At 42.8% G+C, this 16,219-nt stretch overlaps 1 protein-coding gene across 18 annotated transcripts in view; it reads right to left on the bottom strand.

Annotated features, from left to right (window-relative positions):
* PRIMPOL (primase and DNA directed polymerase) overlaps positions 1–16,219 on the bottom strand; it is a 47,218-nt gene that overhangs the window by 6,925 nt on the left and 24,074 nt on the right. For 14 of the 18 annotated variants that reach the window (XM_033215803.1, XM_033215804.1, XM_033215814.1 and 11 more), the window contains 5 exons: positions 15,640–15,927; positions 9,794–9,956; positions 5,569–5,657; positions 1,918–2,007; positions 1,732–1,840 (listed from right to left, as the gene is read on the bottom strand). In XM_033215803.1, the coding sequence (XP_033071694.1) occupies positions 1,732–1,840; positions 1,918–2,007; positions 5,569–5,657; positions 9,794–9,956; positions 15,640–15,927 (739 nt within the window). The remainder of the gene's footprint in view (positions 1–1,731; positions 1,841–1,917; positions 2,008–5,568; positions 5,658–9,793; positions 9,957–15,639; positions 15,928–16,219) is intronic. The other 4 variants (XM_033215808.1, XM_033215809.1, XM_033215820.1 and 1 more) reach the window with 1 other exon arrangement.

Raw genomic sequence — 16,219 nt, 5'->3', positions numbered from 1 at the left:
GTCATTTTAGTCTTTAAAATGTGCGTATAAAAGTGTGTTATCAGCTGGGTGTGGTGGCTCACACCTGTAATCCCAGCACTTTGGGAGGCTAGGGCGGGCAGATCACTTGAGGTCAAGAGTTTGAGACCAGCCCGGCCAACATGGTGAAACTCCATCTCTACTAAAATTACAAAAAGTAACTGGGTGTGGTAGCACGCACTTGTGATCCCAGCTACTTGGGAGGCTGAGGCAGGAGAATCACTTGAACCAAGGAAGCGGAGGTTGCAGTGAGCTGAGATCATGCCACTGCACTCCAGCCCGAGCGACAGAGCGAGATTCTGTCTCAGAAAATTTAAAAAAAGTGTGTTATCTATACTTTTGTATGTAAGATACATTCTATGGTTAAAAAATAGGATAGATCATGGAGACATAATACAAGGTGTTATGATCACTATGTGATAATGATTTTTTGGTAAGTTAATATGCATACAAAAAAGAACAGAAGATACATCAACTGATAGCTGCAGTTATATCCCGACTGTGGCACTGATCTCCTTCATGTTTTCTATGTTATAGCTTTGTGTATTGAGCCTATAGTTTTTGCAAGCTTTTTTAAAACTGAATTAACCTAAATACATCAAGTATGGCACCAAACCATGCTACCCAATGTCCAGCTTCCCAGCAAGAGCTTCCCGATCCTCTCCCCACGTCCTGCACACAGGCCACATATGCTCGATGATACGGGAGTTGGTTTGACATGAAGTAAAAAACAGCAAAATTTCTCACACCATAACTGATAACTACTGGGTATCTATTTATCTCTATTCTAATCACATCCTTTTATGTTGTAAAGTTCTATTTGTGGCTTTACTTCATTCTTTACTTTCCCTCCTCTTCCCATGGGCATTTTATAGAAAATCTCTCAAACAGGGCCTGGCATATATACCAAGCATTCAATAAACACTAGTTCCCTCAGTACCACGCTGCGTCTTGAACAAGTTAACACAATCCTAGCTCCAGTTCTTCACGATAACTGAGGAGATTCCTTCTTGCCTAAACCTGCGCACTTTCAACGTAGAGTCCATAATGTGGCAAGGGCCAATGTCAACAGGAAGGAGAGGCACGCTTCCCATCCTCACTGCACCCCGCCCACAGCCTTCTCCCAGCCCTACTCAACCCCACCTTTGTCCTCTCCAGATATACTAAGGGGTTATTATCTTAGCAAATAAAGTACACATAAAACTGATGTGCTAGAAGCGATGCAATAATTACACTGAAATTAAATATTATGCAATGCTAACCATATACAACAAATAAAAACTTAATACAACAGCTGGGCGCAGTGGCTCACTCCTATAATTCCAGCACTTTGGGAGGCTGAGGCGGGTGGATCACAAGGTCAGGAGTTGGAGACCAGCCTGGCCAACACGGTAAAACCCCGTCTCTACTAAAAATACAAAAATTAGCTGGGCGTGGTGGCAGGCGCCTATAATCCCAGCTACTTAGGAGGCTGAGGCAGGAGAATTGCTGGAACTCAGGGAGCGGAAGTTGCAGTGAGGCACAATCATGCCACTGCACTCCAGCCTGGGCAACAGAGCAAGACTTCGTCTTGGAAGAAAAAAAAAGAAATTTAATACAACTAAATTTATTTTTAAAACAAAATAGTTTTCATAGTCTCAACTTTATTTAAAAGTTATAAACATCTAAAATATAATATTGGTTAAATACACACAAATCATTAATATTACTTACATTATATTATTACTCTTATGGGCTCTTCCAATGTTTTCACACCACCGATATTTACAAATATCATAAACCAGTAATTCTTCTGGGAAAAAGTAGTTCCAACGCCGAATTCCTAAAATGCAAATAATGTTTCTAAAGGTACTATCACTCTATCATATAACAGTTAACAAAGGATGAGATTAACTTTACCTCCTTTAATGCCATCTTTATTCACCAAAGAAAGAACAAAATGATCAACTTCAGGATATGGAGAACACTGACAACCTTCAATGGTTTCTACTGCAACAGAGAGAATGATTTATAAATTACAATAGCTGAAAGCTGAGAAGTTACATTTTGATTAAATGCTGTTGAGTACAATTATGGGTTTTGCAATCTCTCGGCCTTCCCTCACTTTTTGCAATTTCAGTCAATTTATGTTTGTTATACTACAAGGAAGCAGGTAAAAGTCAAACCTCTCAATTAGGTCAAATGTTAACTAATTTCATAAAAAGCGTTTGAAATAATTTCAACTGCTGTCTTCATTTTGGCAAACAGAAAGGCAGTCCCTCACGTCCGGAACAGGCCTAGCTCCATCAGCCAGGCCTTGGTGTTGCCATGCGCTAGCCTGGCACGCCTACCTCAGCCTGGGCATTGTCCTGTGAACACAGGCACTCACAGAACGTGAACAACAGATAAAGCCCCTGTGGTCATGATAACCACTGGGTAATCATGTCCGAACACAGACAAAACAGGAACATCTTCCAAACCACAAAAATGACCAACACCCCTGATCCTAGCTAACATAAGCAACTGCTGGAGTTTTTGTTTGTTCGTTTGTTTTTAACAAATTACAGTTTTAATTTCTACTCTGATTTCCCTTCAGTTAAGCTTTACTAAGAAAATCAGTCATAGAATGGTGCCTGTCAACACCCAACTCAGAACAAACCCCAGGGTTCCTGGTATACTCCCCCCAGCCACCCATTCCAAGCGCAAATCCAACCCTCCTGGTCCTTTCCAACCCCTCTTCCCAAGATGCCCAACTTGACTGAGGTTCCCCACGGTGTGTGCCGGCCATTGCGTCCCTGGCAATACACTCAGCTGACCTGCTACAGGTGTGTGCCCTGAGGCCTTTAGCTGGAAGGTACTGACAATCCAATTATATTTTCTAAAAAGCTACTGTAGTAATTTAAAATGACCTATTTTAAGTATCGTTTAATTTTTTTTTTTTTTCTTGAGATGGAGTCTCACTCTGTCACCCAGGCTGGAGTGCAGTGGCGCGATCTCGGCTCACTGCAACCTCCGCCTCCCGGGTTCAAGCGATTCTCCTGCCTCAGCCTCCTAAGTAGCTGGGACTACAGGCGCCGCCACCACGCCCGGCTAATTTTTGTACTTTTAGTAGAGATGGGGTTTCCCTACGTCGGTCAGGCTGGTCTCAAACTCTTGACCTCATGATCCGCCTGCTTTGGCCTCCCAAAGTGCTGGGATTACAGGCATGAGCCACTGAACCCAGCCAGTATCATTTAATTTTTTTTTTTTTTTTTTTTTTTTTTGAGACGGAGTCTCGCTCTGTCGCCCAGGCTGGAGTGCAGTGGCGCAATCTCGACTCACTGCAAGCTCCGCCTCCCAGGTTCACACCATTCTCTGTGTCTCAGCCTCCGAAGTAGCTGGGACTACAGGTGCCACCACCACGCCCGGCTAATTTTTTATAATTTTAGTAGAGACGGGGTTTCAGCGTGGTCTGGATCTCCTGACCTTGTGATCCGAGTTTGCTTTAAACGAAGTTTATGTTTCACTTACTAAAATGATATATATAATTGGAGAAATATTGGAAAATATATTAATGTGGAAATGTGAGAAGTGGACTCTAAATCAATGTCTATAAATACATATGAAACAGAAGAAAATAAACATAAGAAAATGTTATCCATATTTTAAAGTAAGCTTGTAATCATACTATACACATAATTTTAGAGACTACTTTTTCTTTTAACATCACAAATGGGTGTTTTCCACATTATACAGGCTTCATAAATTTAAATTAAACAGCTAGAGGATTTCATAGTATATAACCAATTCACTTTTGCTGTACATTTAGATTGCTTTCAGTTTTTCACTATTATAAACAACAACAATATACGAACATATGTGTATAAAAATGTTTACTGGAGGGTTTATGTAAGAAATATTTGAAAAAAACACTCTATGTTCTTCAATAGAGGAATGGGCAAGTTATGACAGAGCTGTACCATGAAAAACTACACAACCATTAAAAGACTGAGGAAGATCTCTCTACATATATTGGAAACATAGGAAAAGCTCTTCTAGGTTAAATAGAAAATGACTGCAGTATTTATCTGACTGATTGTGGACAGAAGGACGAAAAATAAACTTAAGTTTTCATTTTGTTATGTGTGTATTTTACACAAATAACCTACATTATTTTTGTAGTTTTTCGAAAAACACCATAAAATGAAAATTAGTGAATTATATATATATATATTTTTTTTTTGTGATGGAGTCTCACCCTTGTTGCCCTGGCTGGAGTGCAGTGGCATGATCTCAGCTCACCACAACCTCCGCCTCCCAGGTTCAAGCAATTCTCTTGCCTCAGTCTCCCGAGTAGCTGGGATTACAGGCACCTGTCACCATGCCTGGGTAATTTTTTTTGTTGTTGTTGAGACAGAGTCCCGCTCTGCCGCCCAGGCTGGAGTGCAGTGGCCGGATCTCAGCTCACTGCAAGCTCCGCCTCCCGGGTTTACGCCATTCTCCTGCCTCAGCCTCCCGAGTAGCTGGGACTACAGGCACCCGCCACCTCGCCTGGCTAGGTTTTTATATTTTTTAGTAGAGACGGGGTTTCACCATGTTAGCCAGGATGGTCTCGATCTCCTGACCTCGTGATCCGCCCGTCTTGGCCTCCCAAGCCCAGGTAATTTTTATATTTTTACTGATTTCACCATGTTGGCCAGGCTGTTCTCAAACTCCTGAACTCAGGTGATCCACCCACCTCGGCCTCCCAAAGTACTTGGATTAGAGCATGAGCCACCACGCCTGGCGAATCCTTCTTAATAAACATCTTTTTCATACTTTTTGCATTTGAGATAGAAACCCTGAAGTAGATGAGTGATTGATTGATTAATTGACTGGCTGAGACAGGGTGTGATTCTGCTGCCCAGGCTGGAGTGCAATGGCACCATTAAGACTCAGTGCAGCTTCAACCTCCTGGCCTCAAGAGATCCTCCTGCCTCAGCCTCCTGAGTGGCTGGGACTACAGGCATGCACCACAACTCCTGGCTAATTTTTAGATTTTTTTGTAGAGATAGGGTTTTGCTAAGTTGCTCAGGATTGTCCCTAACTCCTGGGCTCAAGCGATCCTCCCGCTTCAGTCTCCCAAAGTGCTGGAATTACAGGTGGGAGCCACTGTGCCTGGCAAGAGGTAGTTTTTGCAAGATCAGTGATTATGAATACTTAACATTTAAGATTTTAAAGGCAAAACAGATTCTGCATCCTTACATTTTGATAGGAATTTTTTTTTTTTAATTACCTGAAGTAGCTGGGTGCAGTGGCTTGTACCTGTAATCCCAGCATTTTGGGAGGCTGAGGCAGCCAGATTATTTGAGCCCAGGAGTTCGAGACCAGTCTGGGCAACATGGTGAAATCTCATCTCTACTAAAATTACAAAAATTAGCTGGGCATGGTGGTGCACGCCTGTTGACCCAACTACTCTGGAAGCTGAGGCAGGAGGATGGCTTGAGCCTGGAAAGGAGGAGGCTGCAGTGAGCCGAGATCGCACCACTGCACTCCAGCCTGGGTGACAAAGAGATGCTGTCTTAAAAAGAAAACAAACATCAAAAAATTTACCTGAAGTGCCGATACTGTTAAAATATCCAACTCCTTTTTGTTTATTCTCAGATGGGTCACATGTAAGAATTCGTAAAGTATCTGAGAACCTGAAGAAGAAACAGGTAAAAGAAACAAAGCACCATTACACTGGAACTACAAGGCCTGGCTACAGAAAGGAAGCTGAATTCCTAATAGTTCCTCATTAAAATCCTTTGTTCAGCAGATAATTGTTCTAGGACATTTATTCCACATTTGCCCACAAAACCACGAACCCTACACATATAAAAAATATGATTTGTCAATTAAAGAAAATAATTTTTTAAAGAGTAGGTTGGTGATTACTTATAATACTATCCTCAGTTACAGAACGGATCAGGGACTCTAGGACTGCTGAAGCCCTGTCTCCATGGTTTCACATCTCCAGATTCAACCAACTGCAGATCAAAAGTATGTTTTTTAAAAAACAATAAAAATAGGCCAGACGCAGTGGCTCACGCCTATAATCCCAGGACTTTGGGAGGCTGAGATGGGCTGATCACTTGAGGTCAGGAGTTCGAGACCAGCCTAGCCAACATGGTGAAACTCGTCTACTAAAAATACAAAAATCAGACAGGTGTGGTGCCAGACACCTGTAATTCCAGCTACATGGGCGGCTGAGGCAGGAGAACTGCTTGAACCTGGGAGGCAGAGGTTGCAGTGAGCTGAGATTGTATCATTGCACTCCAGCCTGGGTGATGGAGTGAGATTCCGTCTCAAAAAAATAAGTAAATAAGTGAAAATAAAAAATAATAATAAAAATAACAACAAAAGTAATACAAATTAAAAACAATATAGTATAACAACTATATGGCATGTGTACTGTATTAGGTACAGGTAATCTAGCAGGATTTACAGTATTATATATGGAGGATGTGTGTGGGTTACGTGAAAATAGTACATCCTTTTACATCTGCAGATTTTTGTATCCACAGGGGTCTTGGGCTAATAATCACCCGCAGACACCAGGTGACGACTATATAACTCTATTCACCAAACATAAAGAGCCTTTGAATTTTTTGTTACAACAATTGTAGAGGTGTGACTTATAGGAAGAAATGAAGGAAGAAGGAGGGGTGAGAGCAAAGGAAAAACAGATTAAAATTAATGGAAAGAAAAGGTACATTCATATCATAAAGGATTTAGCCTTTCTTTCAATAAGTAAAATACCTGGTATTGACTTGGAATACACAAAAGACAAGGTAACTGTATTCAGCAGAAGAACCCTCCACCTCTGTAAGATTCATATTTAAACTGCGAAAGCAATGGGATTGGGTAATCGGGAGATTACCTGCACTTCAGGCTGTAGTTGCTTTTCCCATAGGAGCTAGAACTAACAGTATTGCTTTTCGCACTTCTCCACAAGTGGTAGAAAGAATGTGACCTTATTCTGGTGCCAACAGCGGGTGGCAGGAATTACACAATTTGTACACTCCTGCCATGGCACCTCCCATTTGCAGAGTCTCGGATACTACTACTGCCACCAACAACATTCACTGAGCAGATGCCAGGAGCTGGGCACAGCTGTAAATGTTTTACGTGCACAATTTTAACTTTTTAAATGCTCTCGACAACTCCATAAGGTAGGTGTTAGTATCATTGCCATTTAAAAGTAGGAAACTCAGACCTTACTTCGGAGACATGTTATTAAAAGAACTCAAAGAGTACAAATATATTATGAAGAAAAACAATCCATCTTCCATCCTCCTGGGTAATGGCTGTTAACTGTATAACCTGATACAACTATCCCTACTGCAATGTGTTTTAGACAATTACTAAAATTAATTTCTAGAGAACTTTTCCTTAAAATTATATTTAAGTGGCCGGGCACGGTGGCTCACACCTGTAATCCCAGCACTTGTGGGAAACCAAGGTGGGCAGATCACGTGAGGTCAGGAGTTTGAGACCAGCTTGCCCAACATGGGGAAACCCCGTCTCTACTAAAAAATACAAAAATTATCTGGGTGTGGTGGTGCACACCTGTAGTCCAGCTACTTGGGAGGCTGAGGCAGAAGAATCGCTTGAACCTGTGAGGCGGAGGTTGCAGTGAGCTGAGATCACACCACTGCACTCCAGCCTGGGCCACAGAGCAAGACTGTCTCAAAAAAAAATTATATTTAGAAAGGCAAAAGGAAAATAATTATGGCAAGCTGATGGTAATTTAGTCTGAACCTGAACCATTTTTTGGGCTGAAAAAGTTGCCAGCCTAGAAAAACGGGGAATGAAGGTAAATACAGTAAGTCCTCATTTAACGCCATGGACAGATTCTTGGAAACTGCAACTCTAAGAGAAACGACATCTAGCAGGTCTTTGAATAATGTTCTTTTGTGCAACGACATTTCCTTATAACAGCAGTCCCCAACCTTTCTGGCACCAGGGACGGTTTCCCGGAAGACAGTCTTTCCATGGGTGGGGCAGGGGCGAGATGGGCTGGTTTCAGGCTGAAGCTGTTCCACCTCAGACCATCAGGCATTAGATTCTCATAAGGAACGTGCAGCCTAGATCCCTCCCATGCACAGTTCACAGCAGGGTTTGCACTCCTATAAGAGTCTAATGCCACTGCGGATCTGGCAGGAGGCAGAGCTCAGGTGGGAAGGTGGTACTGCTCGTTCATTCGTCTACTGCTCACCTCCTGCTGTGGGGTCCAGTTCCTAACCACAGACCACTGGTCTGTGACCCGGCGACCACTGCCTTATAACATGGATGAGAAAAAACTGGATTCATCATACCTCACTTTGTTTAAAGTTCAGTTTCCAATAACTTATCAACATCAAATGATGACTTGGTATAGTATTTCTGTTGAAAGATGACTTTCACAGATTTTATATTTTTTTATTTATTTATTTTAGTTTTTAGCAATGAGGTCTCACCCGGTCACCCAGACTGGAGCGCAGTGGTGCATTCATAGCTCACTGCAGCCTTGAACTCCTGGGCTCAAGTGATCCTCCTACCTCAGTCTCCTGAGTAGCTGGGACGACAGGCATGTGCTACTGTGCCCAGCCAACTTAAATACTTTTAAAAAATGATCAAAACATGGGAACCTAAAGTTTCAACAGTAGAACTCACAATAAATTCCAGAGTGTCAATATAATGGAAATTTTACACAGGCATTAGAAGTTTTATTTACAATTAATTGTTGGCAAATTCTTAACAAAAATTCATAACATCAAGTAGAAAAAACAAATGACAATCATCTACATAATAATCTCAAGAATTTTTTTGAATAAAGGAGCTATACAAATTATATGTATGTGCATACATGAAAAGAAAATGAGGCATTTAATAGTAAAATATTTCCAAATGCAATACCAGTAGTACTGTTTTTTTCTTTACACAAGTGATAATCATTTTAGAAAAACTGGAAAACATACTAAATATAATCCTAAAAAGATATACAGAGAAAATTAAGTGTTCAAATATACGTTTTACTATTATCTTTTAGCTAACGGAGAAAAGAGAAAAGTTAACTTAGAACCGTAAGAACTGGCTGGGCGCAGTGGCTCACGCCTGTAATCCCAGCACTTTGGGAGGCCGAGGTGGGCGGATCACCTGAGGTCAGGAGTTCAAGACAAGCCTGGCTAACATGGTGAAACCCCATCTCTACTAAAAATACAAAAATTAGCTGGGTGTGGTGGTGGGCACCGGTAGTCCCAGCTACTTGGGAGGCTGAGGCGTGAACCTGGGAGGCGGAGCTTGCAGTGAGCCGAGATTGTGCCACTGCACTCCAGCCTGGGCGACAGAGTGAGACTCTGTATTCCAAAAAAAAGAGCGGTAAGAACTGACTTTTTCTTTTTTTTTTTTGAGACGGAGTCTCGCTCTGTCGCCCAGGCTGGAGTGCAGTGGCCGGATCTCAGCTCACTGCAAGCTCCGCCTCCCGGGTTTACGCCATTCTCCTGCCTCAACCTCCCGGGTAGCTGGGATTACAGGCGCCCGCCACCTGGCCCGGCTAGTTTTTTGTATTTTTTTAGTAGAGACGGGGTTTCACCGTGTTCGCCAGGATGGTCTCGATCTCCTGACCTCGTGATCCGCCCGTCTCGGCCTCCCAAAGTGCTGGGATTACAGGCTCGAGCCACCGCGCCCGGCCAGAACTGACTTTTTCTTAAGGTAGAATGAATTTAGATGATTTACGTTTTAGTAATACACAATGCCATTCACTGTTTAATAAATATTCATGAATACAAAATGGTTTGATGCTGCTACTACATACCTGACATTGCTGACCAAAGAAGAGAGAAAATACTGATATTCGTCAGAAACATCCTTTGACCGCATAGGAAAAAATGTGTTATCTTCAGTAACCTCCAAAGCCACACGCTTTCCTATTTTTGATGATTTATATAGCCGAAAGTTTCTATTTCTTGTATAAACTCCTACGTCAAAAATTAATAAAACAATATGAAAGCATGTTTTCTGTGATTAGTTTTATAGTCAGCAAATATTCAATTTTTATATAGCATTAATAAAAGAAATAAGTATTTTCTGCATATAGCTGTAAACAAAATAAACCAAATTAAAGCACTATATAAGTTAAAATAAATTGCAGTCAGCATGGAGGAATGCCACATTGTGAAACAGCAAACTCAATTATTCTGCAGCAATTCTGCAACTGGAACAAATGGAAAAGCTGGACGCAGGAACTGGAAAGTTTGAGACAACCAGAGAGCTTCTAAGACAGTGAGGTTGTGCCATGCCAAATCCCAGAGAAAAGGGAAGGACCAAAATCAAATAAATATCTAGAATGAATCTAACAAAATATGGATAAGATTTCTATTCAGGAAATTATAAAACATTATAGAGAAAAATTAGAGAATCCCTAAGTAAATAGATGGGCCTACCATGTGCATAGATTGGAAGACTCAATATTATAAAAATGTCAACTCTCCCCAAGTTGATCTATAGGGTCAAGGCAATCCAAATAAAAATTCTAGCAGGATTTGTTTGTGTAAACTGGCAAACTGACTCTAAAATTTAAACAGAAGTGCAAAAGGTCAAGAATAACCAAGAAATTTCAAAGAACAAATTTAGAGGAATTGTTTTTCCTAGACATAAAGACTTACAACAAAACCATATTAGACAGTGTGGTGCCTATCTAATACATAAAACTATATTAGACAGGAATAGATCAATAGAACAATGAAGCAGAACAGGGTCCAGAAACAGACCAAAATATATACAGCCACTGATTTATGGCAAAGGTGGCACTGCTGAGCAGTAGGTAAAGGACAGTCATTTCAACAAACAGTGATGAGCCAACCGGATATTCACAAAAGAAAACATGAATCTTGACTGCTCCTCACTCAATAAGCAAATCCTTTCCAAGTGGATTGTAAATCTAAACATAAAAGCCACGCCAGGTGCAGTGGCTTGTGCCTGTAATCCCAGCATTATGGGAGGCCATGACAGGAGGATCGCTTGAGGCCTGGGCAACATAGCAGACTCTGTCTCTACAAAAAATAAACAAATAAAAAAATTGTGTTGCTCTATGATACTTAGAAAGAGAGAGAGAGAAAGAGACAGAGGGGGACAGTGAAAGGAAAGGAAAGGGGCAGGGGAGGGGCGGAAGGGAAGGGGGAAGGGAAGGGAAGGGAAGGAAAGGGAAGGGAAAGGAAAGGAAGGGAAGCGGAAGGGAAGGGAAGTGGAAGGAAAGGGAAGGGAAGGCAGAAGGAAGGGAAGGGGAAAGGAAAGTGAAGGGGGAAGAGAAGGGGGTAGGGAAGGGGCAAGGGAAGGGAAGGGAAAGGGAAGGGGAAATGAAAGGGAAGAAGGAAGGGAAGGGGGAAGGGAAGGGAAAAGGGGAAGGGGAAGGGAAGGGGAAGGGAAGGAGAAGGGAAGGGGTAGGGAAGGGGAAAGGAAGGGAAGCGGAAAGGGAAGGGAAGGGGAAGGGAAGGGGGAAGGGGAAGGGAAGGGGGAAGGGAAATGCGAAGGGGGAAGGAAGGGGGAAGGTAAAGGGGAAGGAAAGGGAAGGGAAGGGAAGAGGAAGTGAAGGGAGAAGGGAAGGGAGAAGGGAAGGGAGGGAAGGGAAAGGGGAAGGGAGAAGGGAAGGAGAAGGGAAGGGAAGAGGAAGTGAAGGGAGAAGGGAAGGGAGAAGCGAAGTAAAGGGAAGGGAAGGGAGAAGGGAAGTGAAGGGAAGGGAGAAGGAAAGGGAAGGGAGAAGGAAAGGGAAGGGAGAAGGAAAGGGAAGGGGGAAGGGAAAGGAGAAAGGAAAGGAAGTGAGGGGAGGGAAGAAATTGATTTAAAAATGTGGTCGCATGCACTTGTAGTTCTAGCTACTGCTGAGGCTGAGGCAGGGGGATTGCTTGAGCCCAGGAGTTCAAGGCTGCAGGATCGTACCACTGCACTTCAGCCTGGGCAACAGAATGAGACTTTGTCTCTAAAAAATAATGAATTAAACATAAACATAAAAGGCAAAACAATAAGCTTTTAGAAGATAAAGAAGAAAAGCAAAAGAATACCTTCATGGCTTTGGGATAGGCCAAGTTTCTTTAACAGGATGCAAGAAACACTGACCACAGAGGAAAACACTGATAAAATCAGACTACTACTACTGTTTAATGACTTATATTCCTCAAAGACATGACTAAGGGTGCAAAGACAACCACAAACACACACTACAGTTTACCCTTGAATAACAAGGGTTTCAGCTAAATGGCACCACTTATATGTGATTTTTTTTTGCTTTCTTCTTTTTTTTTTTTGATACTGAGTCTCGCTCTGTTGCCCAGGTTGGATTGCAGTGGTATGAACTTAGTTCACTGCACCCTCTGCCTCCCAGGTTCAAGTGATTCTCATACCTCAGCCTCCCAAGTAGCAGGAATTATAGGTATGCACCACCACGCCTGGCTAATTTTTATATTTTTAGTAGAGATGGGGTTTCACCATGTTGGTCAGGCTGGTCTTGAACTCCTGACTTCAAGCAATCCACCTGCCTCGGCCTCCTAAAGTGTTGGGATTACAGGCGTGAGCCAAGTTTTTTTCAACAAGTATACTGGAAAATTTTGGGGGGACTTACAACAATTTGAGAAAACTCACAGATGAACCGTATAGCCTAAAAAATTAGAACACGTTAAAAAATAATTTAAAATAATTAGAAAAAGTTAAGTGTTCATGAATGCATAAAATACATGTAGATGGCTAGTCTAAGTTATCATTTACTGCCATAAAATGTACATAAGTCTGTTATAAAAAGTTAAAATTTATCCAAACATATGCACACCCTTGCAGACTGTACATGATGCCATTCGCAGTTGGGAAAAATCTAAACAAATGTAAAGATAGAGTATTAAATCATAACTGCATAAGATTAACCAGAGTACACACTACACTACCACAGTCATTTCTTCGCCGCCCCCTTTTGCTATTGCAGTGAGCTCAGGTATCTGCCTACAACACGGCCTGATGCCAGTCCTCTCCCTGTGAGCAGGTCATGACACCAATCAATTGCGTTTCAGTCAAAAGTGATCTTTGGCCGGGCACAGTGACTCACGCCTGTAATCCCAGCACTTTGGGAGGCTGAGATGGGTGGATCACGAGGTCAGGAGATCGAGACCATTCTGGCCAACACGGTGAAACCCCATCTCTACTAAAAATACAAAAAAAATTAGTCGGGTGTAGTGGTGGGCACCTGTAGTACCAGCTACTCGGGAGGCTGAGGCAGGAGAATGGCGTGAACCCAGGAGGCGGAGCTTGCAGTGAGCCGAGATCGCACCACTGCACTCCAGCCTGGGCGACTGAGTGAGACTCGGTCTCAAAAAAAAAAAAAAAGTGATCCTTGCAGTTCTCGCATATTTTTCACCGTGTTTAGTGCAATACTGTAAACCTCGAGTAATACCATGGGACCCATATGAAGTGCCACTCATGATGCTGGAGGTGCTCCCAGACAGAAACATCATGACCTTACAAGAAAAAGCTGAATCGCTTGACATGTACATAGACTGAGGTCTCAGCTGCTGTTGTCACCATTTCAGATGAACGATTCATCATGTAAAGAGATGACCTAAACTTATAGTAGCGATAAATACAGTACAGTATTGTAAATACAGTCCCTCTTCCTTACGATTTTAACATTTTCTTTTCTTTAGCTTACTTCACTGTAAGAATCCAGTATATAATACATACACAAAACATGGTGAATCAACTGTTTATGTTATCAATGAGGCTTCCAGTCAAGAGTAGGCTATCAGTAATGAAGTTTTTGGGAAGTCAAAAGTTATCTATGGATTTTGATCTGCACAGAGAAGTTGGTTCCCCTAAGCCCTGCATTGGTGAAGAGTCAACTGTATGTGATTCCAATTACACAGTAAAAGTACAGACAAAACTAACCCACAGAGTTAGAGGACAGAATAGTTGTTACCCCTGGGACAGAGGGAGGGGTCCTGACTGGAAGGGGGATGAAGTTGGGGGTCCTGGTCATCTATCTCTTGTCTTGGGTAGTGTGGTGACAAGGGGTGTTCATTCTGTAATCAATTATATATTTTTCTGTATAAATGTTATACTTCAACAAAAAAGTTTCTTAACAAGATTTCAGCGTACACTATGAAATCTCTGAACCGTTCCAAGGATGGGTTAGGAAACGACTTTCCCATCCTCTCTGGATATGTAAGTAAATACAGGCATAGGTATCAAGAGTACCAGGGAGATTTTCTTGCTAGTCCGGTAGCCTGACTTTCAAGGTTAGGTGTGCTGTGACCTGGGGTACTGTGTTATACTGGGGTAGAAGTAGAGACAGGTACTGGCCACTGCCGCTCTCCCTGGATCAACTTCCTGTTATGCACTCTGCCTCACTGACTGCAGGCTAGTCCCGCCCGGAGACGATATCCTGCTAATAAAGCAAAACTGTCAGGCTTGGAAGAAGGTGCCTCTGCCTGTGTGACTGCTCAACCTCACACTCCTCTGTCTTTCCAAGTTCTGGTGCTCGATTGCCAGGGGTGCCAGAAAAACATGAAATCCAGCAGGAACACGTCCCTAATCTCGGTACACTGTTGGCATGGGAATCTGACCTATACCTTAAACCTACTTTCCCTCAGCCTTTACACACTGAAGCTCTCCGAGGTGTTCAAAGCCAGCAGCAAAAATATTGCTATCTGGTGGGTACAATGGCTCACTGTAATCCCAGCACTTTGGGAGGCTGAGGCAGATAGATCATGAGGTCAGTAGTCTCAGACTAGCCTGGCCAACATGGTGAAACCCCGTCTGTACTAAAAACACAAAAATGAGCCGGGTGTGGTGGTACGCACCTGTAATCCCAGCTACTCAGGAGGCTGAGGGAAGAGAATCATTTGAACCCGGGAGGCGGAGCTTGCAGTGAGCCGAGATCGCGCCACTGCACTCCAGCCTGGCGACAGAGCAAGACTCCGTCTTAAAAAAAAAAAAAGAAAGAAAGAAAGAAAAAGAAAAAACCTGCCACTGTCATGGCTTTTGAAATCACAAGCTAGAGCCTCAGTATAAAAATGAGGTGCAGTTCAACAAATGGGAGCTGTTGTGTTAGGGTGTTGATTGGCCTGTTGTTGAATCATGCTCAAGTCCTGTCAGCCCAGGGCTTCTGACATCCTCAGGCTCTGAGATCAAGGCCTAGCAAAGCCACACTGGGTTGAGAAATCACTGGTTTCAACACAGCACGAAAGCTGATGAAATGGGCCCTGCCACGACCACTGAGATCTTCGGTGAGGAAAGCACCCAGGCTCACTGCGCCACATGAGTACTGCTTTTACACTGGGTCTGTTTTTTAAATGTCTGTACTCTGACTTAATCTCTCAGCAGTCCTGGAGGAAGCTGGTCCAACTGTTACTGTAAAACTCCCTCAACAGGAATCCTCTGGACATGCAGAGCAGAAGGCAGCCACAGCCATCCTCTGCTGGAGCTCAGGCCGGCCTGGACCCCTCTAGATCTCTGGAGAAAAACCTCAGAGATTCCCAGCACCTAACTCGCTGCTTGCATCCTGCTGGCGACTTGGGCAGTGGAGGAAGCGAGAATCTCAAGCACGGTGACAAGTGGGCACCAACCTGTCTCTCATGAAAGCACCAGGACCATCTGATAGAGACAGCTGTCAATCTTACTTACCAAGATCCACAAAAAGATGCTTCTCTCCCATGTTATTCTTCACAACTAGAAATGAAAGGTCAGGACTGCTTTGCTCAGCTGACCCCAGCCTCTCCAGTTTCTTTGAATTCAATGTCCAGCTTTCCCCTGTAGCCTTCTCCGTGAACATTTTGTTGAAAGAAAATCCTTGTCTTGCAGATGCTTCCAAAAAATGGGGAAATCCGTAGCCTGTTGTCTCTGAAGCGCTATCATCATCTTCACTGCCAAGCAAGTCAAGAGCAGGCTGCAAAATTTTTCTCAAAAAATTACCTAAGGAAAAAAGCTGTTATGATTCACCCGATTCTTTTCCACACACCATATCTTAAGGTCTAGCCATGAATCCACACACAACAATTTTATACAGAAAACCATTTTTTAATTTCTGGTTTCAAAACCAAGTTGCTATAAATTGTTACATGCCACTCCTGTGACTTCCTTCCTTTTGTGAAATCGTTTACCTTTTCAAGTCCATTGACTTAGGAGCCTGGTGTTAGATGTAAACAAATCATCTTAGAAGGGAAAGTTCATTTGAGAAGATGTGTCAATGCTGCCGGTAGGGGCC

The sequence above is a fragment of the Trachypithecus francoisi genome, unplaced genomic scaffold (assembly GCF_009764315.1).
Source record: "Trachypithecus francoisi isolate TF-2019V2 unplaced genomic scaffold, Tfra_2.0 Lachesis_group1, whole genome shotgun sequence".
Taxonomy (NCBI): domain Eukaryota; kingdom Metazoa; phylum Chordata; class Mammalia; order Primates; family Cercopithecidae; genus Trachypithecus; species Trachypithecus francoisi.
The sequence above is the reverse complement of the archived record's forward strand: the minus strand, read 5'-3'. Positions and strand labels throughout refer to the sequence as shown.